Raw genomic sequence first — 19,348 nt, 5'->3', positions numbered from 1 at the left:
AATGCTTTGGAGCTACGAGTGCTTAAGGACGTGTGCATACGTGACAACCGTTTTCTGGGCTACTCATGCAAAGGCTCTCTGATACGCAGAGTCATATCTGATTTTGCGATCATGCATAGTTTACATTGTTACTTTACATATTGATTGCATATGCTGTTTATAAAACCCCACTCTTTTCCAAGGGATTTGTTTTTTCTAGACTGCGTTTTACTTGTGCCAATATTCTCTTCCATTGATTGAAATTAAAGGCTGGCACTAGCTACAAGACATGCTTAACACTAGTTCCGTAATCGGACACTCAAATGTCCTGAGACACTAAAGTGTCCTGTTTTTATAGCAACTTGTCATAATTATTTGGTGAATCTAGAAAAAAAATTCATAGGTCACATTCATATCTTAGGTCAGCTATGAGGTGAAGAACATTGCCAAATTTTACTTTTGACAAAATTAATACCAAATTAGGATTATAATGATAAGTTTTAAGATGAAAGATCATATAAATTTAGTGCAGTTTTAACAAAAAATTTATAAATTGAATATAACTTCTCATCAAAATAAGATTTTACATAGATAATTTCAAGGTGTATGGATAGGAAAAAACTTATTTTAGCAAGAAATTGAGCTTCATAACCTAATTATGGGACTAATTTTTTTTTATAATCAAAAGACCAAAATCTTGAAAATGCTGATAAAGAGGAAAATTTTGGTCTTTCAAGGCCTCTTTCATTAATATGATGAGGTTATGGGACAAAACCTAAGGTGTATAATGTATATATAGGTCAATAACCATCAACTAAGCATTTTTCAAGGGTGCAAACTCATAGGCATCTTGTAATTTAAGCTCATAAAAAAAATTTGTAGTGCGTAATTTCTTGCAAAAATTATATTGCTATGAAAAACTAATGGAAGTGTGTATATGAATCTCCCAATTATGTCCATATGAGGTATTTGTATACAAGTAAGTGAGATGAACGAAAAAATCCAAAAGTGGACTTTATTTTAAGGCTTATCTTTGATAAATAAAAAATCATAATCACAACATGCGCACTTTTTTGGATATGCCATAAATCACCAAATAGGGCTTGCATAACAATTAAAAATTATCATCTTATGTAATCGAGTCATAGATCTAGTATATATGCATCATAAGAAATTGTAAATTTAGATGAACTAATTGTTTTTTGTAACTGTTAATTGAATTTGTGAATGTTGGATATTTGACCCACGAGACTTTCTATATTTAATTCTAGTCACAAAGAAGTTTTTTCTCACATGACAATTAATTGCAAAAATATCAAACACATATAAATAGCTACCACGGATTATTGCATGCACCCTGCTCATTTTTTTCTTAGGTTAGAGTACGAGTTTTAATGAAACATTGAATGCTGTTTTGCGTAGGTTCTTTTCATGAGTGTAGTTATTATTGAGGTTATGATCAAAAGTGAGGGATTATAATTTCTATGAGTACTTTGAATATCATTTTCTAAGTTTTGCAGAAGCATTTCTTGAGATGTGTTCAAGATTTTATGTACCATTTTATTTAAATTCATGAAAAAAGGACACTAAAGTGTCCTATTTCGTACCAAACTAGTGTTAATTAAGGTTCGTGATGGCCTTAACGACGAAAATACAAGGGGATATTTTTATCCCTGATGTCACTAAGGCCGTCGCTATGAGAGTCACACTAAGATCGTCCCTATGGGCGTCGCTATAAGCGTCATTATATAGTGACCCCTATATAGACGCCTATAGCGTCATCCATACCGATTGTGCAGGTTCCCAATATACAATGTATGTAGTGGGGAAAACCCTACCCTAGTGTAAACTACTTCAGATTCTCCAACCATGCTCGATCCCTGGGATGCGAAATACATCGGTCGACTTCAGAAACAACGTTTTTGTGAGTTGTTTGCGCATGTGAGCTTGCAAACGACTACATAACTAAACCCATGGAAGCTACATGCAAGCTCACATGCAGAAGTGGCTCGCGGGCAAGACGTTTTTGAAGACATAAAAATGTAGCGGACTTCAGAAGTAGCTTCCCCGTGAATCATTTGAGCATGTGAGCTCACACACGACTTACATACCTAAACCTAACAAGTTACATGCAAGCTATTTGGGGACAAGCCATTTCCAAAGTTTGTAGTGTTTTTGGGATGCAAAAACCTAGCGGACTTAAAAAACGAGTTTCCCGAGAGAGGCGTCAAGCCAAAAGAGAAAGAGAGTAGAAAGTTTTGGCAGGCGAATCTCCTTAGGTTTGCTTTAATGAGTCATCGTGACCACCTACTTGCTTGAAGATAATTAGGATGGCTTGTTTTGCTATTAGTGGTGGATTGCAGAGAGTGCCATATGGAAAGGTGTGTTTAGGCTTACACTCAGAACACATGAAAATCCAAAATAGGCGGTTAGAAGCAAGAGGCAAATTCTAAAATTTTAGAGATGAAGTGTCAAAATGTGAGTAAATCAATAAAGCGGGAGGAATTCTGACCATGACCACGTGGAAACATTTGCTTGCTCTGACAAGTGTAGCTTGCAACCCGGCGACACAGCCGAGAAGAAGAAGAAGAGAATTTTAACGTCGTAGGAAGCTATCCCACGAGACTTCAAAGATCTATCCGACGAGAGTTGAACTCACGACCTGTTATTCAAGAGGGAAATGGCATAACCAATCTACCATACTTGGGTGATAGAGAGAGAGAAGAAGAAGAAGAAGAAGAAGAAGGAGAAGAGGATTTTAACTCGTAGGAAACTATCCCAAGAGACCTGTTATCTAAGTTGAACTCAAGACCTGTTATTCAAGAGGGAAATGGCATAACCAATCTAGCCGGGGATATAGAGAGAGAGAGAGAGAGAGAGAGAGAGAGAGAGAGAGAGGTTAAACTAGTGTGAGTATAAACCTCAAATTTCCACTTTGAAGAATCATAAAAAGAAATTATGAGAAAATCGTCCAATTTTATGAAATTTAGTGCGCTCCCAGTCCTCGCATTGCAGTGCAATCCGTCAACCCGACTATATTGCGCAATCTAATTGCTAAGTAGGGCAATCCGTACTCAACCCGACTATACTTCTTGACTTATAGGGCTGCGTCTGCCCTCTTCTACCAGCTATATTTCGGCTATTTCTTTTTACCATTTTTTTGTGCAGCGTCAAACGAAAGCTGCCAGCTCGTCTACATTAGACCTCCAAAGCTTTGCCATTTACTTGCAGGCTGCAGCTGCTACGTCGATCTATTGCACCCATTCTTATCCGATCAGTACGTTAACCCGGTAAGTTTCTCGAAGCAGTGTGTGTGTAAGAGTGTGCGTTTATGCGTGGACGTGGACGTGGACGTGTGTGAGTGTATGTAAGAGTGGACGTGGAATGTGTGTTTTTTTCTTTGTGTGTGTGTGTGTGAGAGAGAGAGAGAGAGAGAGAGAGAGAGAGAGAGAGAGAGAGAGATGTCCATGTTGAAGGTGAAGACAGTATAAGTAGTACTGACGATACTTCTCACTTGCTAGAACCTTCGGCGGATACTCGTTACATCGAACCAGAGCACAGAACTGTGGCAAGGTCAAGCTGCTGAGTCTGATTCTTTACCAGTTGAAGATGAGTACTACAAAAACATGCAGAATATACTATTGATTGTAAGTGCTTTTAAGTTTAATATGGACATGTTTATATGTTAATCTAGTAAGTTGATCTTGATCATACACAATATTGTTGATGTTACTAGTTCCATTCAAGGCTCTCTAATTATGGCCGATCGATGGGTACTCATGGTCGGCCGCTGATCATCGGTCGATGGCCAGTACTGGTCGACAGCAGATCACCATATTATGACTTCAAATGAACACAACTATGTTTTGCATGTGATATAATTTGCCCACACAATAGAGTGCCAGAGATGGATCCCCAAGCATTTTTGCGAGATGTTCAGAAAGCTTTCGAAGGTAGTTCTCTGCAAGGACATTATCAGAAATTCCTCTTACTCTTGCAAGCTTATAAAAGAAAAAGGTCAGTACCTCGCTTCCACCGGGCTATTTAGCCTGATCTTTTACACATTTTGAACACACAGAAGGGTACCAATCAAAGGGGATGTACATAGATTGAATAAAGAATGTGTTATATTCATGAAAAATCTATAGATAACTATGCATTAAACGCACATTATAGAGGGCTTAAAAAGAGTATTCAAGATATTGCACACTCATCCACTTTGTAATTGCTGTATATGTAAGATGATGCTAATTTTCAATATATGCTACCAGCCCCACACTGTCATCCACTTTCTGTACATACCTTAAGTGATGGTATCCATGTTATTGATGATGTTTGTACAGTCTCGATGTGCCGGATTTAGTGACAAGAGTTGAGGCCTTGTTTGAAGGTCATCCCGACCTCATGTCGGGCTTTAACACATTCCTTTCATTAAAGACTCCTGAAAAAATCTTCGAAAGTACATTGGGATTCAGTGTAGCGTTGGAATTCATCAAGAAACTCAAAGTATGTCCATCAATCCTTGAGCTTGCTTACATTCAGCAATATCATGGTTACATATGTACAATACTTGATTTCCAATTAATGGACGCTTCTCTACTTTCACAGGATCAAGATGAGAATTTGTACGGAGGACTCCATAATGTTTTGATCAACTATCGAGAGGGGATTTATCGGTCTTCTGGGGACATTCAAAGCCAGGTATATACTTGGTTGTGCATTCATTCTGAATCATGTCAGGTATTGGGCGATTCGTATCCTTCACAATGACGCCAATGGCTCTCTGGGCGGCCACTACTCTTGAATATACCATATCACTTGTGTTCAACACTGAACACTCTAAAGATAAACCGGTCCCTCATACATTCTATGACTTCTATATTGATAATCTAATGTATACATATGTGTATTTGCATATATAAATGGAAAGTACTGACCGCCCTGGGCAATCAATGCACTAAAGAAATTTTTTTTGAGCTCATAACCAGGTTGCTGATCTATGGCAGACTTGCCCAGACCTAGTGGAAGAGTTTTGTTGCTTTCTTCCCAAGCATCCTGTTGCACTTATGAACTTTTCAGTCCATATGGGATTACCGGCACCACCGGACGCTAATGAGGAAACATACACAACAAACCTAGTTGAAAGTTGAGCCACTGTCTCTTATTCTTCATGTTCTCCCCACCTTGACCTGCAAACAAACAACCTTGCTAACACAAGAAGATGTGATGGATGATTCCATTAAGCACAACAAAAGGAAACATGAAGAAATTGATTGTGAAAACACTATGAAGCGTCTAAAAGTACAAGTGCAGTCAATCAAGGGATCGGAGTATATAGCGGAAGGGGACATGCACACCAATAAAAGAATTCTTAATCCATCTGATTGTGGAAAAGAGGATCTCCAAAGCAACAAGCAAGTCCAAAGGGTTTCCTTGCCAATTCTCAGCCGTATGTGACCGCCCATGTCTGTTTTTTCCTTTAATTTATTGCTGACTTACATTTATGTCAGCTGACATGGGTGTATCATGACTGAACTATATGCACTCTTTGCAGTTCTAAGGGAAAACCTGGACTTTTCAAGTATTGTAAATGGCATTTTGTCAGAGGAGACCGTGAAACTAGAAGAGTTTTTGGACACCTTGATACAGATACATTCTAATGCTATCAGCTCTCTACAGACTTCAAATAATCAGGTCAATCATCTAGTTAATTGTTCTCTTCATGCTTGATCTAGCATAATTAATTTGACTAATTAAGTCTGCACGCGGTTAGCTTTTGCATAGCAACACAAGGTTCACTTTTATTAGCTTTTCAATATGACATAGTTATGAGAGTTATGAGCAATGCAAAAATTTAGAATGTTTCTCCTAGCCAGACAATATTCTCATTTCCTAAGATGTCAGGTTGTGGATACTTATAACCAGGATTGCAAAATGCAGGCTCTAGTTGGCGGTGGCCATCAAGTAGACCAATCAACAATCATCAAGGTCAAAACAAACAATGTTGCCAGTACAGTTGGGGAGGGGCTGAAAAGGAGCAAGAGGCTGATGGAGAAACGAGGGATCACGTTCGAAGAGGTTATGGGGATACAGAAAATCTTTGCTAGCAGGCCAATCAGAGAGATGGATTTGTCAAAGTATGAACAGGGCACTCGAAGCTATCGACGACTACCACATGATGTAAATGTCCTGATCAGTTGTGCTCAATATGGAGCCATAGATATATTTTACTTAAATGTTCTTGCCCTTAGCTATAATCAGATGCATTTTGAATGATAACTCTCAAAATTTTGATGATTGCATGCAGTTTCCTTTTCCGACAGTTGGTAAACGGAATCCTGAAGATAAGGAAGTGCTGAATGACGAATGGGTGCAATACTTTAGCGGCAATACTGACTACAAGCCGCCCAGGTTCAAGAACAAAGCATATATGCAGAAACTCAGTATCATTGAGGATGACATGTATACTTCCATCTCTTGAGCTTAATTTTAAAAACCCCATGTCTGTAGATTTTTCATGAATATAACACACCATTTTCTAGTTCAATCTGTGTATGTTTCCTCTGATTTGTACCCTTCTGTATGTTAAGGTTGTATGAAAAATAGGGCAAAATAGTACCTTCCATTGAGCTTACGTGCCATGATTGTGAATAATAATTATATAGACTCACCATGCACACATGCATGAGAGCTTTTGGACAAATTCCTACAATAATTCTCACATTGTGACTTACCATCACATCATGAGCTTCACTGAGGGGGGCATCGCATAACTAGCTAGGTGCGGTTGGGGACAGGCGATTGCCGGCCTGGTGGGCGCGGGCTCGTGGTCGACCCGTGCCCTGAGTTGCACCTAGCAAGGTATGAGGTGCCCCGGGGAGCGGAGCTGTCTCGTGATGTTATACAGTACGGTTGCAAACAATGAGAAAGAGCGGCCCATTTTCCTAACTTAGCTTTGTTGCAAAAGACATTAATACTCAGTACATTGTTCAATGATACAATTTAGACACCCTGGCCTAGAAAGCAGCTTGTGATTGACCTTCATTGGACTTCCTGTGTGTGTGTGTGTGCGTATCAACCATATTAGTTTCTTTAACGGGTGGACCTGTAATTAGCTGAGGCTCACTAATTCTCCCTAGTAGTTACACAGCTGATACAAAAGAGTTCAAATTTTCAATTCAACCATATCGTTCACAAACTTCTGTTAAGCTCAATTCTTGGAGGTTCCAAGGTTTGATTCATTTGGATGTATTAAGATATGCAGGTATGAAGCGGACATGGTTTGCGAGCGCGCCAACTCCACGATCGAAGCCTTGGAGAAATTAATGAAATTGTTGGAAGAGGCAGGAGACAAGGTTATTGTAGTGGAAGATCACCTCACAGGTAACTATCACATAAATATTAAATAGCATTTGATGACCACTCTAATTATATACACAAGAAGATTACGAAAATTTTTAATGTAGGAAAACAAAGTCTTTTTCAGTGTATTTCGTACAATGCATAACATCATGGGCTTCCGTTCGAGAGGCAACGCACACCTAGGTACGATTGGGAGCAAGTCCGGCGGTCCCCTGCCCCAAATCGTACCTAGCTAGGTATGCGGTACCTCCCTCCAAAAGCTCATGATGTTGAGGTAAGTCATAATGTGGGAATTATTGTGAGAATTTGTCCAAAACTTATTTTGTATATGTGCAAGAAGCTCAAACTAATTAATTAGAACTTGTCTCTGCTTTTTCCAATTGTTCTTAATTAAGGTTTGTAATTTGTGGTCACAGCTATTCACTTGAGGCTCATTGAGAGTATTTATGGAGAGGAGGAAATTGGTCCTCAAATGAAGGAAATGTTGGTGACAAATGCAGTGGAAGCAGCACCTATCATTTTGAAGAGCCTTGAAAAGAAGCGAATTGAGTGGAGGCGATATAAGATGGAAATGAAAGGAATTTGGAAAGAACGTTTTGCCGAGAACTATAAGTTGGCTCGGTAATTGGGTTCTAAGATTCATTAATTCAATCGTGCTGGTGCAATTCAACGCGCGAGCGCGTACTTCTTGAGTTCAAACCCCGTCGGATCAATATTTCTTCTTGCTCTCTCTCGATCTCTCTCTCTCTCTCTCTCTCTCTCTCTCTCTCTCTCTCTCTCTCACACACACACACACACACACACACACACACATGCTTTCCAGGGTTATTTTGAAAATGCCTTATCAGTGAATTTTTGAACACACCCTTTTCCTCCTTTTCAATTCTTTAAAATAAACAAATTTCAAGTTCTTTCAATGATACCTCTCTATAAATAACTAGTATGTGACCCATGCGTTGCGATGGCCAAGAAGAAACTGCAAGGCCTAAATTTGGTTACCCATTCTCCCTCTTCTCCCCTCCCAAGGTGAAAACGTGTGCAAAAATTCTCTATACCTTCACAAGGTAGTGGTAATCATATCTTCGCTATTTTAATTGTGACGAGTAGATTATCCCTAAAAGCTCTAATAAGTTCTTCAACTAGAAACTCTTATAAGAAAACCTGATGAGCAGCCACCCAATAGAGAGACGATCCTGTTCTGTGGAGGTAAGGGACCAAAAAAATAATATTAAATAATATGTTAAGCCTAAACCATGTGTGTCATAGGTTTATTTTTGTTATTTACAGGCATGGCCATCCTACAGCTACCCTTTTCAGGTTCCTCCACCGGTCGTAGATCCAGACCTACAACGGGCTCTCTCTTTACGAGATCACTACCTCCGCGAGACAAAGAATTTATTTGGTCACTACACTTTACAGTAGCTTGTGACCTACGGTATTTCTCCACAGACTACACCATGGGAGAGTCAGGGAGGGACTCATTACCTACAGAGCCTCACACTGACGGCACCTCAGTCTACAGTCCCTTCTTATCATCCTACTTCCCTTCCATCACACGGTCCTACTCTCCTTTCATCGCAGGGTTCCACTCCCATCGCATCACAGCCTACATGGTCCTACGCCACTCCATTCCACTCCTACTTCGCTAGAACACTATTGACGAACTTCCTCTAGCAGCACGCGTTCACGCTCGTCTCAGGGCAGCGAGCGCCGTGAGAGATGAAGTGACGACGGATCTTGTGTTTTCACCTGTTTTGGTAGTGGCGGGAGAACGGAGTCCCCACTTTCAAAGCGTGCCGTCCCTGACACAGAGGACGAGGATACTGACACGCATGGACGCTACTACGGATTAAATATGGCGGAGAGATGGATTTTGGCACATCACAGGGTAGAGAGTTTTGATACCATCTACAAATTCTTAGACATTCAACGTATAAGAGCTGTTTTTTAAAGTTTAGGGATCAACTCCCCGATCATGCACGGTACATTCAGGATGCAAATGCTCCCGATCAACGTTTTTCACAACAATGGTTGGAGGGCTACATAAAGACGTTTCTAAAAGACAAGCAGTCCAATGTGCGACGTGCAGCAACCAACCAGGTCGGAGATCCAGGAAGGAGCTATCGCGGTGGCAACATGGCAGACGCAGAGTGGGAGTGGACATTTCAAGAAAAGAGTGATCAAGCTGACGGGCTCATCATACAGACAACAACGCGAGGCTCGCACCAGACAAAACCCCACGCACTATGGCTCAGGAGGCAAGGGAGCTTGGAAGGACATATATATAAAATTCATTAAATTATAACGATGGTGCAACCAAAGTGTGTCGACCCTAGAAGAGGGCACATGCAGTGATGTGTATGCTTACAGGTGCACACATGGGTGATAAAGCAGATACGAAGGCCCATTACAAGCAAGAAGATTGAGTAAGTGCATGTTTTATGTGGTTATGAAGACCTAAGCGTAGAGATTTCATGCTTGAATAGAAGGTTTTGACATGGGAAAAGGCTCTTAGGACATGCAATGCAACTTGGGTAGAGGAAGACATGTGGTTACAGGAAGAAAGGAAAGTGTGTGAGAGAGTTCACACCTCTGCATGAAGGAGACCGAAAAGTTTACCTTGTGTTTGTGGAATTAGTTTGTATGAGTAACTAGTGTTATTGTTATTTTTGCAAGACGTTCAGCAAGCTTTTGAAGGTAGTTCTCTGCAAGGACATTATCAGAAATTCCTCTTACTCTTGCAAGCTTATAAAAGAAAAAGGTCAGTACCTCGCTTCCACTGGGCTATTAAGACTGATCTTTTAAACATTTTGAACACACAGAAAGGTACCCATCAAAGGGGATGTACATAGATTGAAGGTGTTATTGTTTACCTTGTGTTTGTGGAATTAGTTTGTATGAGTAACTAGTGTTATTGTTATTTTTGCGAGACGTTCAGCAAGCTTTCAAAGGTAGTTCTCTGCAAGGACATTATCAGAAATTCCTCTTACTCTTGCAAGCTTATAAAAGAAAAAGGTCAGTACCTCGCTTCCACAGGCTATTTAGCCTGATCTTTTACACATTTTGAACACACAGAAGGGTACCAATTCAAAGGGGATGTACATAGATTGAATAAAGAATGTGTTATATTCATGAAAAATCTATAGATAACTAGGCATTGAACGCACATTATAGAGGGCTTAAAAAGAGTATTCAAGATATTGCACCCTCATCCACTTTGTAATTGTTGTATATGTAAGATGATGCTAATTTTCAATATATGCAATTGCCGGCCTACTGGGCGGGCCCTTGGTCCCGTGCCCTGAGTTGCACCTAGCTAGGTATGAGGTGCCCCCGGGAGCGGAATCTCGTGATGTTATATAGTATGGTTGCAAACAATGAGAAAGAGAGGCACATTTTCCTACCTTTAGCTTTGTTGCAAAAGACATTAATACTCAGTACATTGTTCAATGAGACAATTTATACACCCTGACCTAGATAGCAGCTTGTGATTGACCTTCATTGGACTTCCTTTGTGTGCGTATCAACCATATTGGTTTCTTTAATGGGTGGACCTGTAATTAGCTGAGGCTCACTTCTCCCTAGTAGTTACAGAGCTGATACAAAAGAGTTCAAATTTTCAATTCAACCATATTGTTCACAAACTTCTGTTAAGATCAATTCTTGGAGGTTCCAAGTTCTGATTCATTTGGATGTATTAAGATATGCAGGTATGAAGTGGACATGGTTTCCGAGCGCACCAACTCCACGATTGAAGCCTTGGAGAAATTAATGAAATTGTTGGAAGAGGCAGGAGACAAGGTTATTGTAGTGGAAGATCACCTCACAGGTAACTATCACATAGAAATTAAATAGCAGTTGATATATGACCACTCTAATTATGTACACAAGAAGATTTAGAAAATTTTTAATGTAGAAAAACAAAGTCTTTTTCAGTGTATGTCATACAATGCATAACATCATGAGCTTCTGTTTGAGAGGCAGCGCATACCTAGCTAGGTAAGATTGGGGGCAAGGCCACCGGGGCCGGCGCTCCCCTGCCCCCAATCGTACCTAGCTAGGTATGCGGTGCCTCTCAAACAAAAGCTCATGATGTTGAGGTAATTAAGTCAAAATGTGGAAATTATTGTGAGAATTTGTCAAGAACTTATTGTATATATGTGCAAGAAGCTCAATCTAATTAATTAGAACTTGTCTCTGCTTTTTCCAATTGTTCTTAATTAAGGTTTGTAATTTTTGGTCACATCCATTCACTTGAGGCTCATTGAGAGTATTTATGGAGAGGAGGAAATTGGTCCTCAAATGAAGGAAATGTTGGTGAAAAATGCAGTGGAAGCAACACCTATTATTTTGAAGAGCCTTGAAAAGAAGCGAATTGAGTGTAGGCGATATAAGATGGAAATAAAAGGAATTTGGAAAGAACGTTTTGCCGAGAACTATAAGATGACTCGACAATTGGGTTCTAAGATTGATTAATTCAATCATGCACGAGCGCGTACTTCTTGAGTTCAAACCCTATCGGATCAATGTTTCTTCTTGCTCTCTCTCTCTCTCTCTCTCACACACACACACACACACACACATACACACACTCACACACGCTTTCCAAGGGTATGCCTTATCAGTGAATTTTTGAAGACACCCTTTTCCTCCTGTTCAATCTCTAAAATAAACAAATTTGAAGTTCTTTCAATGATACCTCTCTATAAATAACTAGTATGTGACCCATGCGTTGCGATGGGCAAGAAGAAACAAGGCCCAAATTCGGTTACCCATTCTCCCTCTTCTTCCCCCCAAGGTGAAAACATGTGCAAAAATTCTCTATGTCTTCACAAGGTAGTGGCAATCATATCTTGGCTATTTTAATTGCGAGTAGATCATCCCTAAAAGCTCTAATAAGTTCTTCAACTAGAAACTCTCATAAAACAACTTGATGAGCAGCCACCCAATAGAGAGATGGTCCTGTTTTGTGGAGGTAAGGGGACAAAAAAATAATATTAAATAGAGGATAACTATCCCACATGCCATAAGATGTGGATTGCACTTGGAGAGAGATCTTTGCCTTCACCTCCTCTAAAAAGATCCCACATTAACTTCAAGTTCCCCTTAAAGCATCTCTCAATCACTCTCACTAATTACATCCTTGGCAAATATTTGAGAGGCTCTTTTCCCTACTCATGTTTATTTCCATACCCTATAATAACTGCACTATAGCCAAAGGACAACCGCCACTCTACGCTTGTTGTGGCTATCACCTCTCCTTAATTTCTTCTATTTGTCCACCTTCACATCACCTTCCTTGCATACATGTACCTGTTTAGTTCGGACCTTCATCACTTATTGAGGCATTGCTTGCTCCATTCTTGTTTCATTCATCTGTCAATACATACAAATGAATGTGTTTCCCTACAGGTCACCAGCTTAACTTTGCCTAGTTGCTCATCAACTTTATGCACTATTAGAATCTCCCCACTTTCCTCATTCACATGTTTATCCTCACCATCCTTTACACTATCCGGTTGTACCTTTTTTTCTCCCTACTGAGTCCCATTTAGCATCATCATTGTGTACTCATCAATTTGATCCCCCACATTTTGGCTTTCACACAAAATTTCACTTTGCAGTCACACAAAAATAGTCCAATGCTTCCATGATTTGCCTCTATTGGGTATATTGTTGTATCATTGCATCCCAAGAGACCCCATAGTATATACAAAATTCTCACCTTAAGCTTTTGAAGAGCCTTCAAATATACACCGCATTTGTCATACATGTTGAAAGTTGTCAAGTGCTCCCTAGCCTTGTCCATTTGCCCATAACCTGAAATCAATACATCCCAAGAGACCACAACCCGCCTTCAGACATGTTATGTGATGCCACATGCCTTCAGGGTGCTAGCAAAGGTGACAACATTTGGGGAGGAATTCTCACTATGCATCCGCTAAAAGTAGGCGAGTGTTCCTGGACTTGTTTTATAGATGTTGAGCATGTCTTGAAATCAATACATTCGAAGAGACCAAAAAATAGCTCATCATAAAACTTTTTTTTTCTTCAAAAGAACACCCCATTTGATGTAAATCTCTACCAAAGCATTGCAAAGACTTCATGTGTGATGAACAACATTACAATGTGTACATGCTCAATGATATCACTATCTTGCATAATACAACATGCCTTCAAGTTTCAAGCATGGCTAATTGTGCGATTGGAGACTAAATTCTCACTTTTCAATTGTTAAAAGAGTGTTGAAACAACCCTTGGACCCTAACTCCGAATCACACAAAAGAACAAAGTACCCATGAGCTTTTTTTTTTTGATTTGTCGCAAGCCTTTAAGTTGCGAGTGCATGTGCCCTAATTTGTAGAACACCCTTATTTGAAATCCATGACAACAGCCCCCAATCGGTAACCTCAACCTCGGAAGTGGCGGCGTGGGGATATTGACACAGGTAGAGATACCGTGCGTCAAAATTAGAAGGAGAAAGGAAAGGGGGGGGGGGGGGGACACTCTTTGTTGCCCAAATTTTGAGTCAGATTATTGTTTGCAGTGTATAGCCACCACTACGTTGAGAGCCTAGTTGCCATCCATTATTACATTTTTGTCGTCTTATGGTTTCTCTTCCATCATCATGCATGAATAGTGCTATCGAAAAGCCTCCTCTCCACCCCCCTTCCTCTAGACAAGGGCACGTCGGGTAGAACCTTAGCCAGTCGTTAAGCCGTACTTTTGATGCATTGTATTTAACTCGCTAGAATCAGCAACACATGTGAAATATTTAGCGATCTAAGAGGCGGGGGTAGAAGATAGGGTTTTCTCACTCTACGGAAATCGAGAGAGTTGGGTATTGTAAGCTTTGTTTGTTGACGTTCATGGGCGAGGGTGGAACTACGCTCATGCAAAATTGCTCGAAGCTTCCTGAGTGTGTTTCTCCTTGAAGCTTCCCATCCTCCAACTCCTCCCATTACAGCTACATCTCCATGGTAAAAGATATCGTTCCTTCAGACAACATGTCCTCTTACTCGTACACTTTGGCTTCTTCTCTCACCACAGTTGTATGTGGACACTTCGTCGACAATCTTAATGTAGCAATCTGCAAGCTCGCCTGCCTCATCCTACACTCCACATTTGTTGGACCTCCTTGACATGGGCACAATTCCCTCATGTGGAAGCTCACGGGATGTGGGTGTCCCTCCATTTAGTCGAGTGTTTCATCCACTGTGAGAGATATTATCGATAAAGGAGAGAGGGATCCAGGAAACATGAGGTTGCAAATGTAGCCTCATGCTCTTCTCTCCCGTTTTCATTAGTGGCATTTAGTCACTTTGGAATTTCTCTTTGCCTTTTACGATACTAAGATTGACGGCCATCCACTGTGCGTGTAGCTCCCAGCCCTGCAACTCAACCAAAATGATTCCAAACCCACCTTGCAATCAATTGCCACTTGCTTGAGACACCTTGATTTGTAGGCATCAGGCATCAGACACACCACCAAGGTTTGGATTCTCAAACTGATATATGTGGGCTCACCCCTCATGTTGGACTTTGGAGCTGCGACTTGTGGGTTGGCTAGGTTACTTAAACTAGCCCCAAATTTTTGATAACTCTTACTCATCAAACCTATGCTTCCAACTCTTTCCACCACAACTGATCTATGAAATCCCTTCTTCTCGACTAGTGCTCTCTCTCTCTCTCTCTCTCTCCTCTCTCCTCTCTCTCTCTCTCTCTCTCTCTCTCTCTACCCCCCCCCAACCCACATATATGCTTTGAGCAACTATGCATGGTCAAGTAAATGACAAAGCTGTGTGTGTGTGTGTGTGTGTGTGAGAGAGAGAGAGAGAGAGAGAGAAAGAAGAAGAAGAAGAAGAAGAAGAAGATGCAGAGGATAAGTTTTAAGGCAGGCGGAATAATCCCCAATAGACAAAGTCTGAATTGTAGGCTTATGGAATTCTTTGCCTTCTTTTGTGCTTGTGGCTACATTAAATCTTGAATATGATGAAAGGTTAATGTTCTAGCCCCTATCGTGAGAGTCGGTTGTGTGTGTGTGTGTGTGTGTGTGTGAGTGAGTGAGACTCAAGAGAGAGCTTAAAATGCTTCAGCAGTTGTTGGCATGAATAGACTATTGTACATGCAAGTTTGTAATGAGGTTTGCAATCAATGTATTATGCTGCAATTTCCTCTCTATTTCTCTCTGCTTTTTGTTTGTGAGCTACGATAACACTCTCTCTCTCTCTCCTCTCTCACACACACACACACACACACACACACACACATACACACACACACACACACACACACACACACACACACACACACACAGATACTGTGGTACTATGGTATTTCTGGTTGTAAACCAACCCCCCCCCACCCCCCCCCCCCCCCCCCCCCCCCCCCCCCCCCCCCCCCCGCCCCCCCCCCCCCACCACTTTGTTCTAACCCCCACCAAAACAATTGGGTCACTTTAGGGTTACTACTTCAGAAATGTCATTACTTTTTAGAGACCATGGGGCATAGCCCTTGATTACTTAACTAATGATCTAAAGAAAAATATCTCTCTGGCGTGCCGAGCATGATTACTTCCCCCTTCATCATTACACCGTGAAGGTGGCCTCTCCTATTTTTGCTGTGGATCTCCCCACCATGGGTATCTGCGTGCCGATTAGTCTACCACACACATTCCACACACTCTTCAGGAAGGTAAGTGACGAAGGAAATTTGAATGGCGGCCTCTACAACACCAAAACAAACTCCATTGCGCCACAAGGGAAATGAGATAAGGGCACCACCTAGTCTTGGAAGCGTGGGCTAGGACCGCTACACAAGAGAGAGAGAGAGAGAGAGAGAGAGGGAGAGAGAGAGAGAGAGAGAGAGAGAGAGAGAGAGAGAGAGAGAGAGAGAGAGATCACTATGAATGAAGCATTAACCTTAGTGTGTGTACAAGGAATGGATGACTTCAAACACTCCCAACACAAATAGTCATGTAGATTACCAAACAACCACTCAAGGATAGCCAAGATCACATCAAGCACTCACACACATATAAAAGATTTCTCTTAATTAACATAAGTAAGAGGAGGAGAGGTTACTAGCATGAAACAATTTGCACTCTAGAATGTGCAAGAATAGAGTGAATGAATGAGCTTATGGGCTCATGGTGAGTGATACAAAGACTCAATGGGGATGAGGGAGGCTTGAAATTACAAAGGGAAGGCCTCTTTATATAGGAAAGAGAGTGATTAGGAGTGAGGTTAAGATCCAAGTGTAATTTGTACAAATGAAGCTTGATTAGGGACATTCAACCTATGAAGAAGCTCCTTCCAAGTGATTTGTTGACCAATTAGCTCCATCATCATTTGTGTTGTCTTCACTCCTTCCTCCATAGCTTGAGTCCAGAGCTTCCTTATTTTAAAATGTAAAGAATCTACATAAAATCAATACATATCTAGTAATAATAGAAAAGGGGTTGAATGAGAACTTATGAATTACAACAAGATTAAGCATGACTTGAGAGGTGATTAGAAGAGGAATTTTGATGGGTTTTTGAGCTTGAGAGAGAGAAGGACGGAGAGGAGGGTGAGAAGACTAATGGCTGATTTTTAGAGAAGGTCTCAATGTAGAAAAGGAAGGGTGTGTGTGTGTAAAGGTACAGGGGGTGGTCTCCATCACAGTTGAAAAAACTGGCGTCCTCCATTTTGGCCATATCTCCTAGACCGTAGATGCAAAAATTATTAAAAAAATATGGCCAGAATCTCCAGCTCATCAGCTACAACTTTGATGAAGACAAATTTTCTTGGATCGGAGTGGAAGTATTTTTTAAAAATTCAGCAAAATCATGTGTCTGGTTCCTTCCTTTACCAAGTCTTCCACTTGGGTCCCATTTGTTTGAATCATCATATGGCTCCAAAGCCATGATGATATGAGCCACTCATGACCCTTGAATCATGGGTGCATGGCTCCACAACCACATCATATCTTTTCTTTTCACATTTACATATTTTCCCTTCCCTTTACCACTAGGTTCTCCCTCTACCTTTCACCTCCGGTGAACTAGTCAAGAAAAAATTCCTATCAAATCATTTTTTTAATAAATTTTTCCAAGAGGTTGTTCTCACTCTTTCTTTTATTGTAAACCTAGAGAAGCAAGGAAAACCAACAAAATATGATAAACAAAAATTTGTGATAGGCTCGGATCAGCAGCTCGGCTCACTCATGGCTCCCGCTCAGAGGACTGGTAGTCCATCCTCCTTCCACTATTTAAATAGATGAGGGCGCATCTCTGCACTTAGCTAGTATTGTTTAGTCGTGTTTTTTCTGAGAAGACTGACTGCTTGCTTCACAAAGTGAGCTATGGAAGTCACTACTCAAGTGTCCTAGGTTCTTTTCTACCCTTGCTTGCCTCTCTACTGGTTGTGTTGGAATTTTTCGCTATTGTTCTACAGTGAGCATTCAATTGTTATTAGTTGGCATAGTAAGGTAAGTGGTTAATGTTTGTCTGACAATAGCATGGTGGCGGTGTATACCCTGCTCAAAATTCCTTGCCTCAGGCGTATCTACTTGATCATATTGTGGTAGGATGGGTTTGTTTACGGCTGTTGTTAACTGTTTTGGTTGTCACACTATGTGCATCAGGAGTTTATATTACTCTTATGAATGATAGGTGGTGTTGGTATTATTGTGGTACCTTGGAATTTCTGCAGGCTTTTTCCGTTTGCAGACTATGTCAGTTCATGTTGTCACACTATGCGCAAGCAGGTGTTAATACTACTCCTATGATGGATAGGTGTTCTTGGTACACTAAGTTACCTGTGTTATTTACCACTTATAAAATTCATAAGCATAAGTTCAGGTGGATATTTGATGCCTCCAATAGTATCTTTATTGATATCACCAAGAATATTACTTTTTGCCTTGACCTTATATTATATGAATTTGAGCTTATTTGTGCCACTAAACAGAAAATCTGCCAGGACTTCTTACATATTCTATGGGATACCTGGTAGCCTTCCTAGCTAACCATCGCCTTTCCCCTGCATTCAAGTGTTTAGGAGCCTCTCCTTGCTCCAGAATGTGCATAATATCTTCCAAGTCCTCCTTGCCTTGCTGAAGTGGAAGTTTGATGGCCACTGCTTCCACTATTGACTCAATTAACTTTGATCATGCTAGGTGGTCTGCATCCTTGTTCTGGTCTCTTGGCACATGATGTACTTGTGCCTCCCTAAATCTCTCATAAGAGCTTTGGCTTCTCTCATTTTAGTAGAGAGATGGGCTTTTTTGCAAGCCCATGTACCTTGCATTTGCCTTACCAAAAGCATGGAGTCACCAAAAGCGTTTAATCTCTTAATTGAATTATCGAGGCACCAACAAAGGCCATGAATTAGAGCATGATATTCTGCTTCATTGTTGGAGTGGACATCTTCTAGAGTGATCCCTTCACCATGGATCCTCTCTCCCAATGGAGATAAGACCACGATGCCTGCAGTTGCCTTATCCTTGGTTCTCTTGTATGCTCCATCAAAGTAGAGGCTATAAGCATTGACCAAAGCCTCTGGAGCTGGAGGTGGTGGAAGTTCCTTTCTCTTCAAATGGAAAACTTTTTCATAGCACTTGTTTGTTAAAATGTCGGCTAAGCATGCTCGAGTTGTTCTTTCAACCTGTATTGTATAATCAAACTCTTGAAGTCGCACCACCCACTTTGCTATTTTGTCAGAGACTTCCATATGTTGTAGTGCATAGGGAAACATATCCTCACAGTGATAATTACAAACCTCTTCGGCAGCAAGTATGGCCGAAATTTGGTTACCGCAAACATGAGAGCTAACACTAGCTGTTCCATCAGGGTGTAGGCCTTCTCTGTGTTTTCCATGAGGCGGCTAGCAAAATACACAGGCCTCATAAAGATGTTTTTGGATCTTTTTGTAGGAGGGCAGCACCAATGGCCTCTTCTCCCACACTAGGGTTTACAAAGAATGTTTTCTTCCCAACAAGGTTGGAGGATTACAGGGAGTGACCC

General features: G+C 40.8%; 1 protein-coding gene across 1 annotated transcript; it reads left to right on the top strand.

The window, feature by feature from the left end:
• Window positions 1-3,886: 3,886 nt before the first annotated feature.
• LOC147457553 (paired amphipathic helix protein Sin3-like 5) lies at window positions 3,887-11,196 on the top strand. The gene is made up of 10 exons (XM_086513336.1): window positions 3,887-3,996; window positions 4,323-4,485; window positions 4,588-4,680; window positions 4,986-5,124; window positions 5,534-5,673; window positions 5,920-6,159; window positions 6,287-6,390; window positions 7,244-7,362; window positions 7,758-7,962; window positions 11,052-11,196. Exons 1-10 carry the CDS (start codon window positions 3,887-3,889, stop codon window positions 11,194-11,196), a joined length of 1,458 nt encoding a protein of 485 aa, XP_086369462.1.
• The last annotated feature ends 8,152 nt before the right edge of the window (window positions 11,197-19,348 follow it).

Source organism: Adiantum capillus-veneris, chromosome 5 (genome assembly GCF_014529385.1).
Source record: "Adiantum capillus-veneris isolate H3 chromosome 5, ASM1452938v2, whole genome shotgun sequence".
Taxonomy (NCBI): domain Eukaryota; kingdom Viridiplantae; phylum Streptophyta; class Polypodiopsida; order Polypodiales; family Pteridaceae; genus Adiantum; species Adiantum capillus-veneris.
This window is presented reverse-complemented; position numbering and strand designations above follow the sequence as displayed.